An 18255-nucleotide genomic window follows, 5' to 3' on the forward strand; every position below is an offset into this window, starting at 1 on the left:
TAGTAATTCCTGTTTTTCTGCCAATCACAACAATGACTCAACTGCCAAATTACCTTTGCAAGCTTTGTACTCGAGCTGTTTTTTGACTCACCTGTGATTCCTTGTGTAAGATCTTTGCCTGTGACCTGTTTTTTTATTTTCTGCGCTGGTTGCCTTGCTCAGTATCCTTTGTTAAACGTTTACTCAGTTTCTTCCTTATTTTGGTGTGATCAAAGGGCTTCTCCAGAATCAGAGTTTGCTCAGTGGAATTGAATTCAGTCATTTTAATATGGATTTTTAAAAATTTGAGCCAGGCGGCACACATGATTTTCTCTTCCAATCTTTTGAAATGTTCAAACTACTGTAGCCTGATTTTGCCTCAGTTTTAATAATCTGTAAATCAAAGCATGAAATGAAAGTCACGACTGTTTCTAAGTGAAATTACAAGTTTATAGCGGTTTGCCTCAATAGTTGCTTTTGAATGATATGTTAGTTTATGCTCAGGCAGTTTGAATTGAAATTTGCTTTGAGGTTCCTTCAAAAGTTTAAATTACCGCTGTGCCAGCCTTTCCTGTTTGGACCAACTATGCAGTGATGATGGAGAGGAAGTGCAGGTGAGACTGTCATAATATGCATTGTCTTTCTTCCAGGGGAGCAAGCGCAGGGCATAGCATTTGAATATTAGTTACACTGAAGCACATGCATATTTAGAAAGCAGTCTTTAGTCTTTCTCCCAGCTTTTGAGTCTTCTCTACGGTGGCCCTGAGAGGACAAGCGGACTGCAACTTAAGAAAACACCAGCAATCAGAAAAACGCTGCAAAGGCACACAAAACACAACGGAAATAGGAAAAACAACAACGGAAATAGGAAAAAAAACAGATTTCCAAAAGCACAAGGGAAGTGTTTCCGGGGAGACAATAACCCGACGGACCAGTTGCAGGAACCAAAATGTACTAAGAATTGCGCTGAGAGACACTTAAAAGAAGTGGAGGATCTATCGGTTTTGTGAGGAAAGAAAAGATGAGAGGTAAGTGTGTTAGCCTAACTATTAGCCTAAAAATCCATCATCAGTATTATATGAATCATGATAAAACACACCTACCATGTTTTGGGTTCCTGCAACTGGTCTGTCGGGTTATTGTCTCCCCAGAAACACTTCCCTTGTGCTTTTGGAAATCTGTTTTTTCCTATTTCTGTTGTCGTTTTTTTGCAGCATTTTTCTTATTGCTGGTGTTTTCTTAAGTTGCAGACCGTTTGGCCTCTCAGGGCCACCGTACTTCTCTCTACTATTCTATAATAATATCTGGTACAAACTCAACTTAAAGAAACTTGAATAGAGGGATCTTTAATGCTCTGAATCTCTGCCCTGACCACATTATCTGTGTTGTTTCTTGGTCTCAGGACCTTACAAGTAACAGAGAGTAGGTCTGCTCAGTGGCTGCTGCTGAGATGTCAGGGGCTTCCATATCAAACTACTTGAAAGCTCAGTTGTCTATTTCCACAGCCTCTTTGCTTTTTTCTGCTCCCATCAAGTCACAAAAAGGAGAGTCACTAATCCAGAACTTTAATCAAAGGGCAGGAAAAAAACAGGGTACTCTATCTCGCAGGTGCTACCGGCAGACCTGGCACCACACTGAAGCCCAACTAGGACAAAAACTGCCAGAAGGATTGCGTGGTGGATTCAGTGACGCTGAGCTGCCATCCTGATTTCCCAGAGCCTGTTGAGAAAGCAGAGCAAGAGATGCTCATCAAAGTCACAGTGCTCCCCTGGTCCCACTCACTGCAAGTCTCCTCCTTCCTCCTCTCCAGACCAGCTCTGAAAGATCACTCTGACATCATTATGTCTGTTCCCCACACTAGGATAATCCTCACAGTGTGTAACAAAGTCTGCTATGACTTTGCGGTTAGCATTTAGTGATGATGTCGCACGTGGAAAGTCCCAGCGATTGTTCCCTTGGCATGTTCAAGCAAATGCTATTATGCTGTTTGCAATTGCTTTGTTTTTCTCAGCATGAATTAGATGTGTTGTTGCACCACTGCGATATAGCACCTGAGACACAGTGAGGGTGTCACAGCTGTGATGTGTGAAAACACGTGAAATTATAAAAACATGTGTCTGTACTGTGGGAAAAGCTTTGACAGTAAAATGACTCATTAACCTAGGCACCCCATGACATTTACCTTGGGTTAAAAAGAGGCTTTGTTATATAATAATGTGCATTTTCTATGAGACAGGCATATTATATCATATTAATCCTTAACCTGTATAATATTTCTATTTTTATTTGTATTTTTAAATCTTTTGTATATTATTCTCTTGGAACATTTTAACCATCTATTTTATGAAACTTGTAGCTTTCATTGCCTAGGCCTTAAATCTTATATAATAACAACAGTGTAATCTGAGCATCAACTTTATGTAACCGGATATCAAATGAGGTCCCCTAATGTTATCCCCGAAGCAGGCCCTGCTATTTGTGTTGGTAATGTCTATGCAGTGGAGACCAAGGGCAGGTTCTTCATACCAGTGTTTCATTAGAAAAATCACACGGCCCACCACCAAACAAAAATGTCACAAAAGCATATTGATAATTTTTCCCCTCCCACCAGGTGTAGCAGAAATGGTTCAGTTTGTCCCCAGTACACCCTTTTTGCTTTCTTCTGACCACTACTCATGCTAGGACCTTCATCTAGGTCGGAATTTTCTCCAGGACCAGGTCAGATTGACTACTTTTTCTTTTCAAATATTTATTTATTGCTATTACGCACTGCGTCGTCGCACAGCATGGCTACTACGTAATTTCTTCTTCGTCTTCTTCTGTTTGACTGGCAGTTGGCAACCAATCTAATTAGAGCAGGTAATTGTACTGCCCTCTAGTGGAAGAGAATGTAATTGTTCTGCCTGTTACTCACGCCGATTGCTTAGAGTACCAATCAGGTGGAACCAGATAATCTTCCACAGCACACCTGATCTTTTCTCACCCCACAGCTACGTGCCGCGGCACAGTGGTTAGGAAGCACTGCTCCATACCATACCAAATATGCATCAGGAAGACCTCTGGGTTTTAAACAAATCCCCAGGTTATCAGAGGTTATTTGGAAGAACAATAAAGGTAAAAAGTTTATATTTGCCAATTTGACCCCATAGTTGTCAAAAAGTGCTGTTTTCCTACAGTATGAAATTATCAGTTTTAAAATTGCTTTAGGCGGTGGTTTGAAGAAGCTTTGTCGCTGATGGTTGATCGTTTGTCGGGATTCCAGGCTCCAGATGTCTCCAGAAAAAAGAAGGAAAAGGAAGGTAAAAAAGTGTGATTCTCAAAAGGTGTTCTCAATTAGCACGCAATGGAAATGTAGACATACAATCAACTGAGCGCATACAGCATGCTTTGAAATTTATTAACATTTAGTAACAGTGTTAACAATAGTAATAGTAGTAGTAGTAGTCCAGTAATCTGAGTGTAAACTTTGTATTTAGAACCAGTTGTTGCGAGAAAGCAAAGTTTAAAGTCTTCAGTAGCAGAAAGAGGTGACCTGCCAGGCAAAACAGGTCACGAATGCTAGATCGTTGATTATTGCAATATAAGGTTAGGCTCCATTTGTTTAGGTGGTCAAGTCTTTAGGCAAGCTATCAATCATATTCAGTGACAGGTATGTTGATAAATAAACTATATATGGACCAAGGTCTGAACCACCTACACATCACATATAGAGGAGCTGGTCAGCCATGAGAACCCAAACCACGAAGCTCCTGGTGGACAGTTTTTGTGCTGATGTTAATGCCAGAGGAAGTTTGGTACTGCAGTTATTGAGAAAGCAGAGCTTTGGAAACTCTATGGCTGAGTTGCTGTGGTTGCTAAACACTTTTGAATTTACAGCATTATAGCATATATTTTTAGATAAAAAACATCTGAATTCAAAGATTAAGAGCTGTGGGTCAAAATTATTCTCTATGTAGTGTATTTGTTGTTAGTAACTTAAACCATACTCATTCCATAGTTGATTTGTATCTTTACAAACTTCATATAAACCCACCTTGGAACTCTGCAGATATGGCAGGTGATCAGACAGTAACACTGCACTTTCCCCGCGCTTTTTGCTTGGACTTGGACTCTATTCACCTCTGTTCACCTGTTTGTTTATTCCGTTTTTTTGTCGGCATGCAATGGCTTTCCAGAGTCATTTCCAGACAGACTGATGGGGGTGTAATAAAATGTTCTTTTGCAATTTATTTTCTTTTTTATGTTCTTCTATATTCCTTCCCGAAACCTTTTAAGTGCTTGTGGACACTGGACGAGATCAAAAGAGTAGCCATCAAAGCAAGATTGCTTCACTTGATGTTTATCTCCACACTTAGAAGAAGCATTTTGAATTAGCCATCACTCTCTGCCTTTGGGACCTTACACACCTCTTAGTAAAAGTCTCTTTCTGTGCGATAGCTTGCCTCTTCATTTCGATCAAAGGAGGAAGAAAGGCTACCGTCAAAAAAGTTATGTCAGCCTGAGAATTTCTGGTAGCCTAATGCAAAGTCTTTCAAATCAATAAGACATCAAAGCTGTCTCCTGGATTAACCCCCGCTGTGTTTTCTTCTGTTAAAGAAGCGTTATTGTCTTGTATTGATGCACAGAGGTTGATGGAAAAAGTGAAATTAAAGAGTACATGGCATGCAGATCATTTATTTCCTTTCTAGCTGTGCATAGACCCTACAGTACCAATCGAATGTGTTTCTTTTCTCTGTGCTTGCAGAGACTGAAGATGCCAATCAGGGCCCACCTGTCTGGCCACTGATTGTCTTGTCTGATGAGCCAGAGATGTTTGTTATAAGCATGGTGCGTTTCAGCAGAAGGGTTTTGCTGTCATGTAATATGAAGCCATCCTGTAGTTTAACTAACGGAAATAAAAGTATATGTAGTCTTTAGAAAGGAAGAATGTGATTCTCTGATGATTAGACTACAGATTTCAGTACTGAGTCATTTGAAGGATCAGAGGAAATTATGTCTGCTTTTTGTGTTCAAAACTTTACAGCATGTTGTTGGAGTACCTGCCCCAAAATTTCTGTGTGGTAAATTGAAAAGAATTTTATCTTGGAATATGCAACATATAAGCTTAAGGCTAAAAGACTACAGGTCTTAGAACAAGATTTTGTTACTGATCATTCTTTAAGATATGACTTAATCAAGCCAGTTACTGTTGTACCTCAAAGCTAGATACAGTACACGATTCCTAGCCTACGAAAAATACTGTATATTAAAGCACACTTTGAGTAAAAAAGCCTTTAATTTGCTCAGAGATTTACACTCATCAAGGCATTGGATGAATTTTGAGCTTTAAATGATTTATTTGAACTGTTCTTTTCCCAGCGTGGAATGATTGTACAGCATATTGTACCTTAATTACTATAAAAAACAATAATTGGGCACAAAGTTTACAAAACTATACATGCAGGCTCAAACGTACACGTTGTATACATCGAAAAAGCAGTTCAAAGAAGTCATTAAAAGCCACAAACGTGTAAATCAAGTTTGTGAATAGAGCAACTTTAAGCTATCTTTAGTATTGCAAGGTTGCAAGTGAGTGCATGTAATTTGAACATAATCTGAATGTAATTTGTCTGTGCTTTTTTCCTGCTCCAATCAATGGATCCAAAATTAATCTGTTTTTATGCATCTAATTTAACGCTGTAGATTAGATTAGATTAGATTAGGTTAAACCAAGTGGTTACATTTTTGTTGGCTAATTCTATTAAATAAATAAATGAATAAATAAATAACTTCCAGAAAGGAGCAAAATGCTGTGAACAGTGTTTTTGTCTCACTTAGTATTTTTGACTAAACTGTTTTTGTTCCCCACTCACTGACTTTTTGAAACAAGCTGGTTTGATATCTTTATTAATCAAGAGGATGTAGCCTTATCGTAATAGGATAAGCAATTAATGTGTGTTTGTGTGTGTGAGATTAAAGTAAACATCAACACGAGCTTAATGACTTCATTTCTTTTCTGCTCAGACCTCATTAAAATGCCCAATAACTTCATTAATTGGTGCCAAAACCTCATTACAATCCTCCATGACCTCATCATAGCACTAGGACAACAGTGCTATGTGACTATCATTTCAAATTAATAACACTATCAGAAGTTACTGTACCTTCTTGTCTATAGATCACAGTGGGTTGAACATGAACAGCATGAAACCAGCTTTAAGCCAAGAGGTGTTTATGTTGAAAAAAAGTAGTTGGAACAAAAGTTGATAAGCCAGTTTTAATATCAGGAAAAGTATTCCTGTTACTTTATCAGTTTCATTATCATCAGCAATGCTGAAAATTGTTAGGTCATTACCTTCCTTTTGACAACCCTAACCCTTCTCACAAATAGGCTCTCAGTTTTAAACATCGTCAACTAATAAAAATGTTGGAACACTGCTAATACACTGCAAAAACAAATTAGCAAAAATAATGCTTTATTACTTAATACCTTCATATGTGTTGAGACACCATAAATAAACCAGCCTGAAACAAGATATTATTTATCCGTCTGCTGTATAGTTTTGTTATTTTTTCCAATGTTTAATTGTAATTATAGGATGATGTAACTAACATAATATTTTAGTTTTACTTTGTCTTGCTTGCTTGCAGCATTCAATTGCTTATTTTTTTTAGCTGATATTGAGTGATCTGATTTCACATGTATTCCTGCAGCTTTGTTTTTAGTCTTTCCTTAATTGCATGTGGGCATGAACAGTGACTATGTGGGCCTGCAGGACAAACGTGGTATCAAAGAAAGGCAGCCATCTGTTCATACCTTCTCACACCAATTGTGTGGTTGTATATGTGCTTGTATAAACTCGTCTAACCATTCAAGTGTCTTTGTGTGTTTCAGGTGCAGAACCTGGAAATTAAGAGATTTGGAAAAGAAAAACAAGAATAAGACTGAAGATGTTGTCGACTTTCGTTACTGTGCTTCGGACCTTCACTGAGCTGTAAGACCATTACTTTCTGCTTTCCTTGGTTTCCTGCATGAACTAAGGTCCAGTTACAGTTCAGTCTTTTAAATATTTGAACAATACCCGGTTTCATAGTTTTGTCTCTGTGCAGCACCTTCTTAGCTTTAATCCAAGAGTTTGAATATTCAGGAATTAAAACAAATCCCCCCCATTTTCATAGGCTTAAAAGTAATCAGACAAACTGACATAATTTGTCAGTTTATATATATATTATATAAGTAGTATGACTAAATATAATACTTTTAATACTTGTGTGAAAATCTTTCTCAAACAATAACAGCCTGATATCTAGAACCAAATGGATGTCACCAAATGCTATGATTTGTCCCTTGATAAACTTTGCCATGAGGGGCTTCAATTCAATACAGTTCATTTCAGTTATATTTTATATAGCATCACATTAATTGCCTTAAAGCACTTTGGAAGGTGAGGTAAATACTCTACAACAGGGGTAGGCAACTCCAGGCCTTGAGTGCCGGTGTCCTGCAGATTTTAGATCTCACCCTGGGTCACCACACCTGAATCAAATGATTAGTTCATTACCAGGCCTCTGCAGAACTTAAAGACATGTTGAGGAGGTAATTTAGCCATTTGAATCAGCTGTGTTGGATCACGGACACATCTAAAACCTGCAGGACACCGGCATTTGAGGCCTTGAGTTGCCTGCCCCTGCTCTACAATAATACAAACTTGATACTGATACCCAGGCACATGACGTTTCCAGCCTATAACTTAATAGATGGCTAATGCAGGTAATTAGTAACAGTTAAACTTCTATCAGTAACTTGTGCCCCGTCAATTTTTCACATGTTAAGCTGCTAATGAGGGGAGGGGCCATGTGCCTGCTGTTTGGAGCTATAAAGTTGTATGTATTTATATAAAGCGCCTTGAGGCGACTTTTGTTGTGATTTGGCGCTATATAAATAAAATTGAATTGAATTGAATTGAATTATGTTAGCTGAAGGAAGAGAACACAGGATTGTTGGTGTCGATACAGTTACAAGTGAGTAGTAATCTAATCCAGCAGTAATTTTAGTATTAATTGTCAGTATCAAAGTAACATAGGAAGCAAAGGGTACCCACCATGGTACCCATATGTCACCATTTGTAGTGGCCAAAAAAACTACCTTCAGTTGCTGCTTGTTTGTTGGTCTTTTTGAATTGAACTTCAGTAACTGAAAAACATGATCTATTGGCCTGATGTCAGGTGACTGACCTAGCTATTGAAGAATATCCCATCTCTTTACCTTGAAAAACTCTTAGGTTGCTGTTAGAGTATGCTTTGAATCATCAATCATATCCACTGGCAGCCATACACGCCCATGCCATGATGTTGCCTCCACGATGTTTGACAGATGATGTGGTTTCTTCTTCTTCCTGCATTTCTCTTCCTATCACTCTGGTACAAGTTAACCTTGGCTTCATCTGTCTAAAGATTGTTGATTCTAGAACTGTGAAGGTTCTTAGTTATGATTTCTGGCAAAGTCTAACCCGGACTTCTTAGTCTTGAGTGTAACTCGTGGTTCCCACCATCTTGTAAATCTTCTGTATTTCCATTTATGAAATACAGAAGATTTCATAAATGAAATTTTCAAAGTCTTATAACTGTGGACTTTGAAAATGACACAACTGTCAAGTCTTTTTGACTTGGTTACTTGTTGGGAAGCTGTTTTTCTGTCATCATCCATTTAAGTTGTCTTCTGTGGTCTTTAAGGTCTTTTTGGTGTTGCTGACCTGACTGTTCACTCCTAAAGCTTTTGCTCTGTCTCTCTGAGAGGTTTATTTTTTATTTTATTTTACGTTTCCAGCCTAAAGACAGCCTCCTTCACTTGCATTGGCATATTTTTTAGACCTCACATTTAGAGATGGGTTCTCTGGCACTAAACAGCTGCCTCAGTTTTACACTTGGCGTCAGTTTGCTGTTTTTGTTGTGAAACAATGAGGGAACATCCCTCACTTGGCAGTCATTGTCAAATTACTTTTGAACCTCTGAAAATAGGGACCATGTATAAATATGGCCGTAATTCCCAAAAAGTTCATGAAAAGGTTTTGCTAAACTTCTTAAATTACAGCTGCAAGTCTGTCACATCTGGATTTTTGATCTACAGTCTACTGTGGTGGTTTGCAGTGTCAAAAGCACAGAAATAAATGTGATTTATGCAGCTTGTCTGTGCTTCTGCGGAGAGGTAGTTGCTTTGCTGCTGTTAGGTATCCATATATACGTTTTTTGTTTAAGCTCAGTAGTAAAAGGCTCCTACAATAACTCAGGCATTTTGCCTCTCTTCCACGTGGGGGCATGCTTTTTTTTGCTCCACCTCATTGACATCTTTCTTCATTCTGCGTGTGATTACAACACTTAATTGCTTCAGTTTATCATCTGGGCCCGAGCCGGTGTTTCCCCAGGGACTTTGGTTAGGGAGACAGAGAGAGAGGAAAATGAAAAGCCAAGCACTTACATGCACTGGGAGGGCCGAGGCACATCGCTGGTCATAAAGCACTAATGGACACCAAGCTGCTGAGAGAGCACGGTACTCTGAGATACACCTCATCAACGGCAACAGCAGCGGCGTCTCACCAGTGCGGCTTGCATAACAGGTGCCACCAGTCCCTCGTCAGACAGAAAAATAAATGGGACAGATGGTGCTAAGAGAGGGGGTTTGTTTTATGTAATATCAGAGGGATGTGGTGGGGGGGGGTTTTTTTGGTGGTAACTTAACACCGGCGACAGGCTGAGGCTGAAATAACCTGACGGTGGTTGTGCTGCTCTTGGCCAGGGAAAAATGTGGTTGTCCATTTTTTTTCCAGCTTTTAGTGATATCTTTGTTAGCTAGTAGATAGAAAAAGCTGTCAGTAGACTAAACTACATGTAATATTAATGAGCAAAAGGACAATATGCATGGAACAGATTTCCCTGGAATGACATAGTCATCTAGAGTTTAATATGTCTATAAATAAGAATAGATGAATAAGGATGATAATATTGGGCTGCATGAACGTGTGCTGTAGGGCAGAGAAGATAAATGGTAAAGGGCATCAGAAGCACCTGCCTCAGATGCTCCGATTATTCTGGCTCAATCAACTGGGACACGCTGAAGTAGAGCAGAAGATAACTGCAGGTCAAACTACACTTTGGGAAAAGAACAACTTGAATGTGTGGGATACATACAGGTGCATGAATGGGATTCATTTGTCATCACTAGTCTTTGTGGGCATGTGTTGGGGGCAACAGAAAATAGACCTGAAGGCTGGTTGGAAAACTAAACTGTTTTGGCTCATGCGCCAGGTGGTTTTTCATTCAGGTGAGTGGGCACCATCCAGTGTTATTTATTTCCCATAATGCACCCACAGTGACACTACAATTTCATGTTCAAGATAGTCGGACAGCAGCCCCCAGGCTCAGTTATAGAGCACCATTCTTAAAGCAGCTCAAATATCATTTTAAATTTGCTGACAAATGCCAAAATGTCTAACCTGTAAAAGCCTAAACAGCTATTAGACACATGTATTTGATGCAAGATGCATCTTGTCGTCTTGAGTCAGCCGCTGGGTTCGCAGTCTTTGTGCGCTTTCATAGCGATCTAGCTGAACAGGGAGCCGGTCGAGCTCAGCTGGGATCCAATATTACACGGCACTCCTGCTCCACATTCTAGGAGCTGTCCAAATTGTTTGGGAAAATTGCTACCAGTATTAAAGGCAGCGTGCCTGCTTTACTTTGTTGTAAACATAAAATAGTGTCAAATCAAGAGCTTTCTCCTGCAAGCGTGGCGAGCGGGGCTGCATTTCTTGCGTGGTGTGCAGGTGTGTGGTGCTGTAAACATGTAATCTGTGCTCAGGGGGCTGTGTCTGAAGTAGACTAATCAGAGAGAAGATGGGACTTTAACAGCAGGTGTAAATCAGCAGTGATTTTTCTTTGTCTTTTTTTTCCCTCTCTTTTCTCAGCCTCTCTCAGTTTCTCTCTGCGCATGAATGAGCTCACCATTAAGCGAAACAATGCTAATGGATAATGGTCTGTGGCTTCTAGCTGTGCTGCCCTCCCTGGGCTCCTGCTCCATGGATTTTAGCTTCCATGTCCTTCATATCCAATTTCCCATCCATATAGATTGTCCTTCTTTCTGTTGATGATCTAACAAAGGTCAAGAAGCCTCTTCATAGCTTGGTTAGTGTCCAACCTCAGGATCACTGCAAGACTGCCATACAGGCTGTGTTTCTCTCAGTTTAACAGACCGACGGAAGGACAGTCATGCTGCACTCATGTCTACCCTCTAGTGCAAAATGTTTTCTGTAACGGAAAAAGAAAACATTGATTTTTCTGCAGAAGGACACAAAGAGCGACTTTGACTTTTCAAGCCAATGGTGGGAGGTGTGAAAGGCTCAGTTATGAGTGTTGTTCCAACATCACGCCTCTCAGTTTGCCACCAAGGTCAAGGAAACTGTTTGGAAACTGGAGCAGCAGATTAAACTCTCTCGCCATGATTTGTATGTCTGTAGAGAAGCTGTGATGTCATGCTGAGCAAAAAAAAAAAGAGTTGACAACCTTTTCATGAGAGGGCTTGAAGATGAAGACGAATGAGGTGATGGTTTTACATGTGCTGTCACCATTTGTCCTCTGCTAAACTGAACACAGCCTGTCCGTCCATTCGAACGGGTTCAGAGCAGCAGTGCAAGGTGTGCGAGCACGAGGTTAGCCTGCAGATAAGGTGAACCTCGCTCAACTTCTGTTCAGATGCAATGTGATAACATTTGGCTGTCTCCTCCAATCATCCAAGGTCACATTCCTATTAAAGTGTTATTTTTTGAAGTCTTCTGTTTCACTACTATCACAGGCTGATTCTTTTCAAGGATGTATATAGATCAGGGGTGTCAAAGATAAGGCCTTGGGGCCGGAATCAGCCGGGTGAAGACTCCAACCCAGCCCCATTGCATGGCTTGAAAGAAGGATGGCATAGATTTGGGCTTTTTAATTGTGTTTTCTTAAGTGTTATAGCGTTCGCTACATTCATACTACATCAAAGTAATTACTAATAGAAAGCCGAATGACAGACAAGTTCCTGTTTTTACTCTACCTACCTTAGAAATATAAAGCAGAGTAAGTTTTTCAGTAAGAAAAAATAAACTTTGTTTTATAATTACAAGACAGTCTGGGCAACGAGCTACAATAACTTTTTCTGCAATTTATACTTTTTTGTCCCCTAAGGGTAAATAATAAGGCAGTGAGTTCACTGCGTATAGAGAGGAACATATGCAATAATATGCATATAGCTGCTCGCATGACACAAATACTGAAAAAAACAGATACAGCCACAGTGCATAAACACGTATATATGGTACCTTGTAGACAAAAAACACAGACCAGGATCTTTGAGCAGATGTTCTGTGGTTGTAGTGATCAGATGGACACTGTCGTATCTGTCCTGGAGACAGCATAACGGCTGTAGGATGCTTGAGTAAATCTGGCTTCTGCCATCTGTCCCAGTGACTCTCTGTACACAGACTGGATCTCACAGCACTATACAAACAATCAGAAGGCCTTTTGATAGGACTAAATCTTTGTGAAAGTGCCATGTCAGCAAAGACTGAGAATGTTCCAGGTTTTTAGAGTAAGAAAGAACAAATTTCAGCGCTATCTGAAATCATTCCTACCGCTCTTATGAAATTTACTTAAAGAAGCTACAGTTCAACTTAGCAGAAACGCTGAAAACATGGATTAACGACTAGTCTAGTTTTGATTTTATATTACTTTCTTATATGTTTTTGTTTGCATTTGTCAGTGACTCTTCTCATGAATCCCAATTAGCTAGTGGAGGCCTCAGGAAGTAATTTCTCCAAGTAGTGGTAAAAAAACCCAAAACAGTAATTTTGTTGTTTGCACTTACATTTTTTAAAATGTTTTTGCCAGATTGAAGGAGAAGTGCTTGATTTTACACACCTGTAGTCATGTAGAAAATGTATAGAAAACAACTAAATTTAAAGATTCAGAGGAGTAGGTCAGCCGATTAAAATATAACAATGGATTACATTTATATAGCGCTTTTCGGGGCCCTCAAAGCGCTTTACAGTTCCACTATTCATTCACACACTGGTGGAGGCAAGCTACAGTTGTAGCCACAGCTGCCCTGGGGCAGACTGACAGAAGCGAGGCTGCCATATCGCGCCATCGGCCCCTCTGGCCATCACCAGTAGGCGGTAGGTGAAGTGTCTTGCCCAAGGACACAACGACCAAGACAGACAGAGCAGGGGATCGAACCGGCAACCTTCCGGTTACAAGATGAGCTTCCCAACCCCCTGAACTATGGTCGCCCTAATATGTGTACCTAATATGTGTACCAAAATGCTTTTTTTTCCCCAATTTCAGCTTGTCAGAGCAACAAAATCAGGAGTATTTGCAATAATAATGGTTCTCTGTGGTGATGTTGTTATTAGGTGATGGAGAAACAGCATGAACTTGATCTTTTTTCCTAACAATGTAGAGGAGGAGACCTTCTGTGATGAGAAGATTAAGGCCACACTGTTTAAGTACACTTTTTTCAAATTGCTTGGTCTTGTAATTTTCCAATAAAAACAGTTCATGCTTTGTGCAGAGAAAGTCCTTTAATAAATGTCCGGCAGCTGGCTGTAGGCCCTGTTCCAGTATCCACCACAGAAGAGCCAGTCCTGGGAATTGGTGTGGGGATTTTCTACAATAATAATAATAATAATAATATATTTTATTTGTGGGTAACTGTCACAACACCCATGGACTCCTTGCAAGGAATTAAATACCAAACTACCAAACTCACAACTAAGTTGAAAAACTAGCAGACAACCACGATTAGTTTCACGTAATGTTGTTTCTTTGTAAAAGCTTAAAAAGCGCTCATGAGACGAGTCACAGGGATGAAACTGATAGGTCCAGTGCAGGGGCTCTCAGGCTAATTTATTTAAACTACAAATCAGGAAGAGCCAGCTCTTTGCACCATTTGACTGAGACAAAAATTCAGCTTGCAGCCAGCAGCCTCTCCTGCAGGCATCTTGTTCATGACCTTTCAAATGATTGCTGATTAGGAGCACTCAGCCGCCTCCAATGGGGGAGATGAGTGAAGCGAGGAGAGCAGAGGAGAGGTGGAGGAGGGCCGCCCTATCTAAACAACTGTGTGTAGTGAGATTTTCATTCAGTGTTTACAGTCTTTTCCATCAGCTGAGCACACAAACACACACACACACTGCTGAGATAGAAAGTTATCAGTCTGTCAGTTAAAGTGTTTTTTCTGTAAACACAGTTTTCACAGTCAGGAATTTTTCATTGCCGCATAATAAAAACTGACTCAAATAGTGCAGCATTCAGCTTATTGGTACAGATTATTAAAGCATTATGGCATCGTGCCCACACATCAATAAGTCACTTTCGGGTTAGTATCCAAAAAATTGAGGTACTATCTCAACAGTTTGAGTTTAGGCCAAACGTGTTGTGAAAGAATGACACGAAATTCAGAATTTTTCACAAGCGAACTTGTCGTGTAACCTTTATACACACCGAAGTCATTGCGTTTTTCCAGAAAAGTCATCCTCAAAATTTGTAGGTCTACTGTGGAAAAAAAAGTCACGTTGAGCTGGTCCTGATGTTTTTAAACAAAAAAAGGAAGAAAGTAAAATTCTGGGTTCATCCAATTCTCAGGAGAAGGCAGCAGCAGGGAGAATCTAATGGTTTGATCCATAAGTTGAAGCTGTGTCACATCTGAGGAGGCAGAGAAATCATTTCAGAGAGACGATTTACCTGGAGTAGCATCTGTGTGTCTACGTGAAAATGGTGTTATTTTACTATTTCCATCTCATTGTGGATTCAGTACCAGTGCACGTTTTGAGCTACAAGCACAGGTGTTGCCAAATGCAGTGGCGTGATTGGTCAGATCTGTTTATTCAGTGTAAGAAAAATCAGAAAATAAATGCCGCAAATTCCAGTCCAGTGAAATTACGTTGTTGTGAATACCTGTGTTGAGAATAGATGAATCTGACAAATATTTTCCATAACAACCAAAATTTTCACACAGATTTAACACGTTCGGTGTGTAAAAGCCTTTAGGTAGCTCAGAATTTCAACATACAGAGACACACATATATATATATATATATATATATATATATATATATATATATATATGATAGATAGATAGATCACATAGGTCACACCCTGTGGTAGGATCCCTAACTTCACAGTAGAAACAGAAATGTTTACAGGCTACATAACTCAGTAGATAAATTCCTCATTTATTAAATAAGGGGTGGATTTTGAGGTTTTAAGGCTGAAGAGTTGTGCTGATGTTGAATCTATTTAACAGAACTTCCAAGACGCTTGTGCTCTGTTTTCTTTTCCTTCCTTGCTAAACAAGATAACTAGCATTGCTGATAATTCCACTCTGTGACCCCTTGTGGTAACTGGATAAATTATTAAAACTATTAAACAATTAAAAAAAAGATAGTCCAAGCAGTAAAGCTAGCTGTTACAAGAAGTCCAGGGGATGTGGGGAAGTAACAAAAATTGTCCAGGTTGAAAAAGGCAAAGACAGTAAGGCAACCTGGAAATTACACTGTATTTTTTTCATTAAATAATTAAAGTAGGTGGTCTAGCTGCTTTTTCCCTTTAAAAGAAAGAAACACAACAAAACCTAGAAGCTGGTCTTTTAAACAGAAAGAGCAAGTCATAAATAGTTAAATGATCAACACCCTCCTCACAAGCTCCAACACAGAGCCTCTCTGGCCCTGGAGCTCTTCTCTCTCTGGCCTTGGGTACTCTCGCTTAATTGCTGAGCAGAGTCAGCTTCACAGACGCCTGGCAGCCAAAGCTGGAAAGACAAAATCACAACAGGCCCTGATAGAGCCATAACACTGACCATCTTTACATACACTGTATTTGTTTTAATTACTTTTAATAAATAAATTACGCATAATTATTGTATGGATTATGGTCAATTGCAATGTTGATTAAAATGGAAAATGGCCTAAACATATGACAAAGGAATTAACTTGTCAGTTGATGTTAGGGTGAGATGCATTCATCCATTCACCTCTGCTTGTCCTTGTTGGGGTGAGCTGTTCAGTGGAAACATATTACAGCTGCTGTCTGTTATCTTTATAAATTATTGATCATGTGGTGCTTAATTCTGGCCACCTGACAATGTCAAAGCATCATCATTAATCCCCATAATCGTACAGAGCACTCTGATCTTCGCTCTAACTGATGTTGCATCCAAGGCAGGCTTCTCGAATTAGTACATCTCTAGTGTATGGAACTGTATGAGCTTGTTCTACATAGGAAAAAACTGCTATAATATGATTGAAAACAGGGTTTTATTTAAGATTCGAGGCTTTTAGTATTTCTCTACTTCAGTCATTCAGGTGTTTGTGTGTCACTGTCTAATGGAAAAAGTCGTGACACTCTGCTTCAGTAGATGCTGACTTGCTCCACGGTGTGTTATATTTCCACTCCAACCTTCTTTTTTTTAAGAAGATCTAAAGCTTCTTATGTTTTAATCCTGGTTATTTTCTCCGTTGCTTAAAGCAGAGTTTTTAGACGCAACACTTGACACGTCTTGACCTCCGTGTCTTTTAGAGTTGCGAGGCTGAAAGAGTTCATCTCTCTCTTTTTTTGTAATGTTAACTATCATTTCTAAAATATCACTCCCAAACAAAGCTATGTTTTCATAATGAGGGAAAGAAAAAGACCTCTAGGGTTTAAACCAGAGTTCCACTTCTGTGGATAAAGAATATTGTGTACGCAGCAAATGTTTACCGAAACATGAAAGCACATTACTGGGCCGTATCAGATGAGGAAAAATGAAGAGGAAAAAAAACAACAACCAAAGGGACAAAAACAAATGGAGTTGGGGAAAGACGCTGGATGTTTGATGAAGCATTGATGAGAGGGTGAGAAAGAGAGAATGAGTCAGCAGCAGCTTGCCCGCGCTCTCCCTCTCTAAGGACAAATGTTTTCCTAAGATTAATATTCCCACTCAGGGTTTATTCGTCTGTGTTATCCCCACACTCACCAGGTGATTTCACGCTTCCTGAGCATCCAGAAAGCCCCCTTTTCTCTGCAGCCGGGAGTCCAGCCTGTCACCGATTTTAATAAATGATATTGATAAACCGCTCTTGTGGCACCGAGTGTAAGGGGTGTCTAAATTTAGCCTGTCGCAGAGCGAGCATTGATCTGACTGTTTACGCACACCCCCGTGCCATTCACAGCGTTTCTTCATCAATTATTAAGCTTCGGAAATCTTTACAACTAATGCCTTTTTCGGATCAGTCATAATTAACTCGTGGCCAGTTGTGGGCACCTAATTCTGTATTAAAGGCACCGGCGGTCATTACAGCCAGCTCCATTCACTGTGACCTTAATTGATCACAGATTTAATAGGTGGCAATGAATTATAAATCACTGATTCCACTGACGTCTCACAGAGGCGTGTGGTGTCCTTTTTTCTCAGTCCACAGGTAGTTGAATGGACTTTAGAAATTTTGTATGAGTCCAAGATATTGATCTGTGGGAGGTCATTTCCTAGCATATGCATGGTTGATCAAATGTCGAGTTGTGGCTGTGTGTGGGTCTTGCATTACATGCTTAAGAATAGTGAGGATCAGCATGTGGAAGACATTACCTCTTATTATTTGAGACCGGACCTTTAAATCCTCAGACATAAATGCATCTGATAATTATATCTGAATCCAGACCCATTTCTCACACACTACAAATCTTTTTGTTCTGTGCCACCTGAACCCGCATTTAGATCTTTCAGTCTAGAGAAATTGAACCGTTAACAACCACGGTGAAGGCATCAGCATCAATCAAAGGTCCATTTTCAGTGTCAGTATCTGTACGGCACTGAAAGTATGGCATCAATCGACTCGTAGCACATCTTCAGACAAGATTTTTTGTGAAGCTTCATTTACGCAGTGCAGTATCCTGACTTTACACATAACAACTCATAAAACACCGCTTTGGTGTTTTGGTTCTTTAGACCTCTGTTAAGTACGTCCTAATGATCCAGCACTCCGGTACTGGACAGTAATGATCTCCACATTTTTATCATGTTTAGCAGCTGATGATTTACAGTCCCTTAATTAAACAAACCCTGCCTTCTTTTACTGGCCTTATTAAACATGACAAATGACGCAGACAGCATAGTTAACCTTTGAAAGATATCTTTTTTTGGCTCCTTTTACTAAACTCTCCCATAATTATGCCACTGTCTTGACCTTTAATGAATCTGTTACCAGTAAGAAACAGTAATTGAATTGTTGAGTCAAA

At 39.6% G+C, this 18255-nt stretch overlaps 1 protein-coding gene across 5 annotated transcripts in view; it reads left to right on the plus strand.

Moving 5' to 3' along the window:
- Positions 1 to 922: 922 nt before the first annotated feature.
- sphkap (SPHK1 interactor, AKAP domain containing) overlaps positions 923 to 18255 on the plus strand; it is a 61950-nt gene continuing 44617 nt past the window's right edge. For 2 of the 5 annotated variants that reach the window (XM_025898238.1, XM_025898237.1), the window contains exon 1: positions 6854 to 6953. In XM_025898238.1, coding sequence (XP_025754023.1) covers positions 6910 to 6953 — 44 coding nt within the window. In that variant the 5' untranslated portion in view covers positions 6854 to 6909. Of the gene's footprint in view, positions 1008 to 6853; positions 6954 to 7598; positions 7730 to 7927; positions 7981 to 18255 lie in introns of those variants that run through there. The other 3 variants (XM_005474476.4, XM_005474478.2, XM_005474479.1) reach the window with 3 other exon arrangements.

This window comes from Oreochromis niloticus, linkage group LG14 (assembly GCF_001858045.2).
Source record: "Oreochromis niloticus isolate F11D_XX linkage group LG14, O_niloticus_UMD_NMBU, whole genome shotgun sequence".
Lineage (NCBI taxonomy): Eukaryota > Metazoa > Chordata > Actinopteri > Cichliformes > Cichlidae > Oreochromis > Oreochromis niloticus.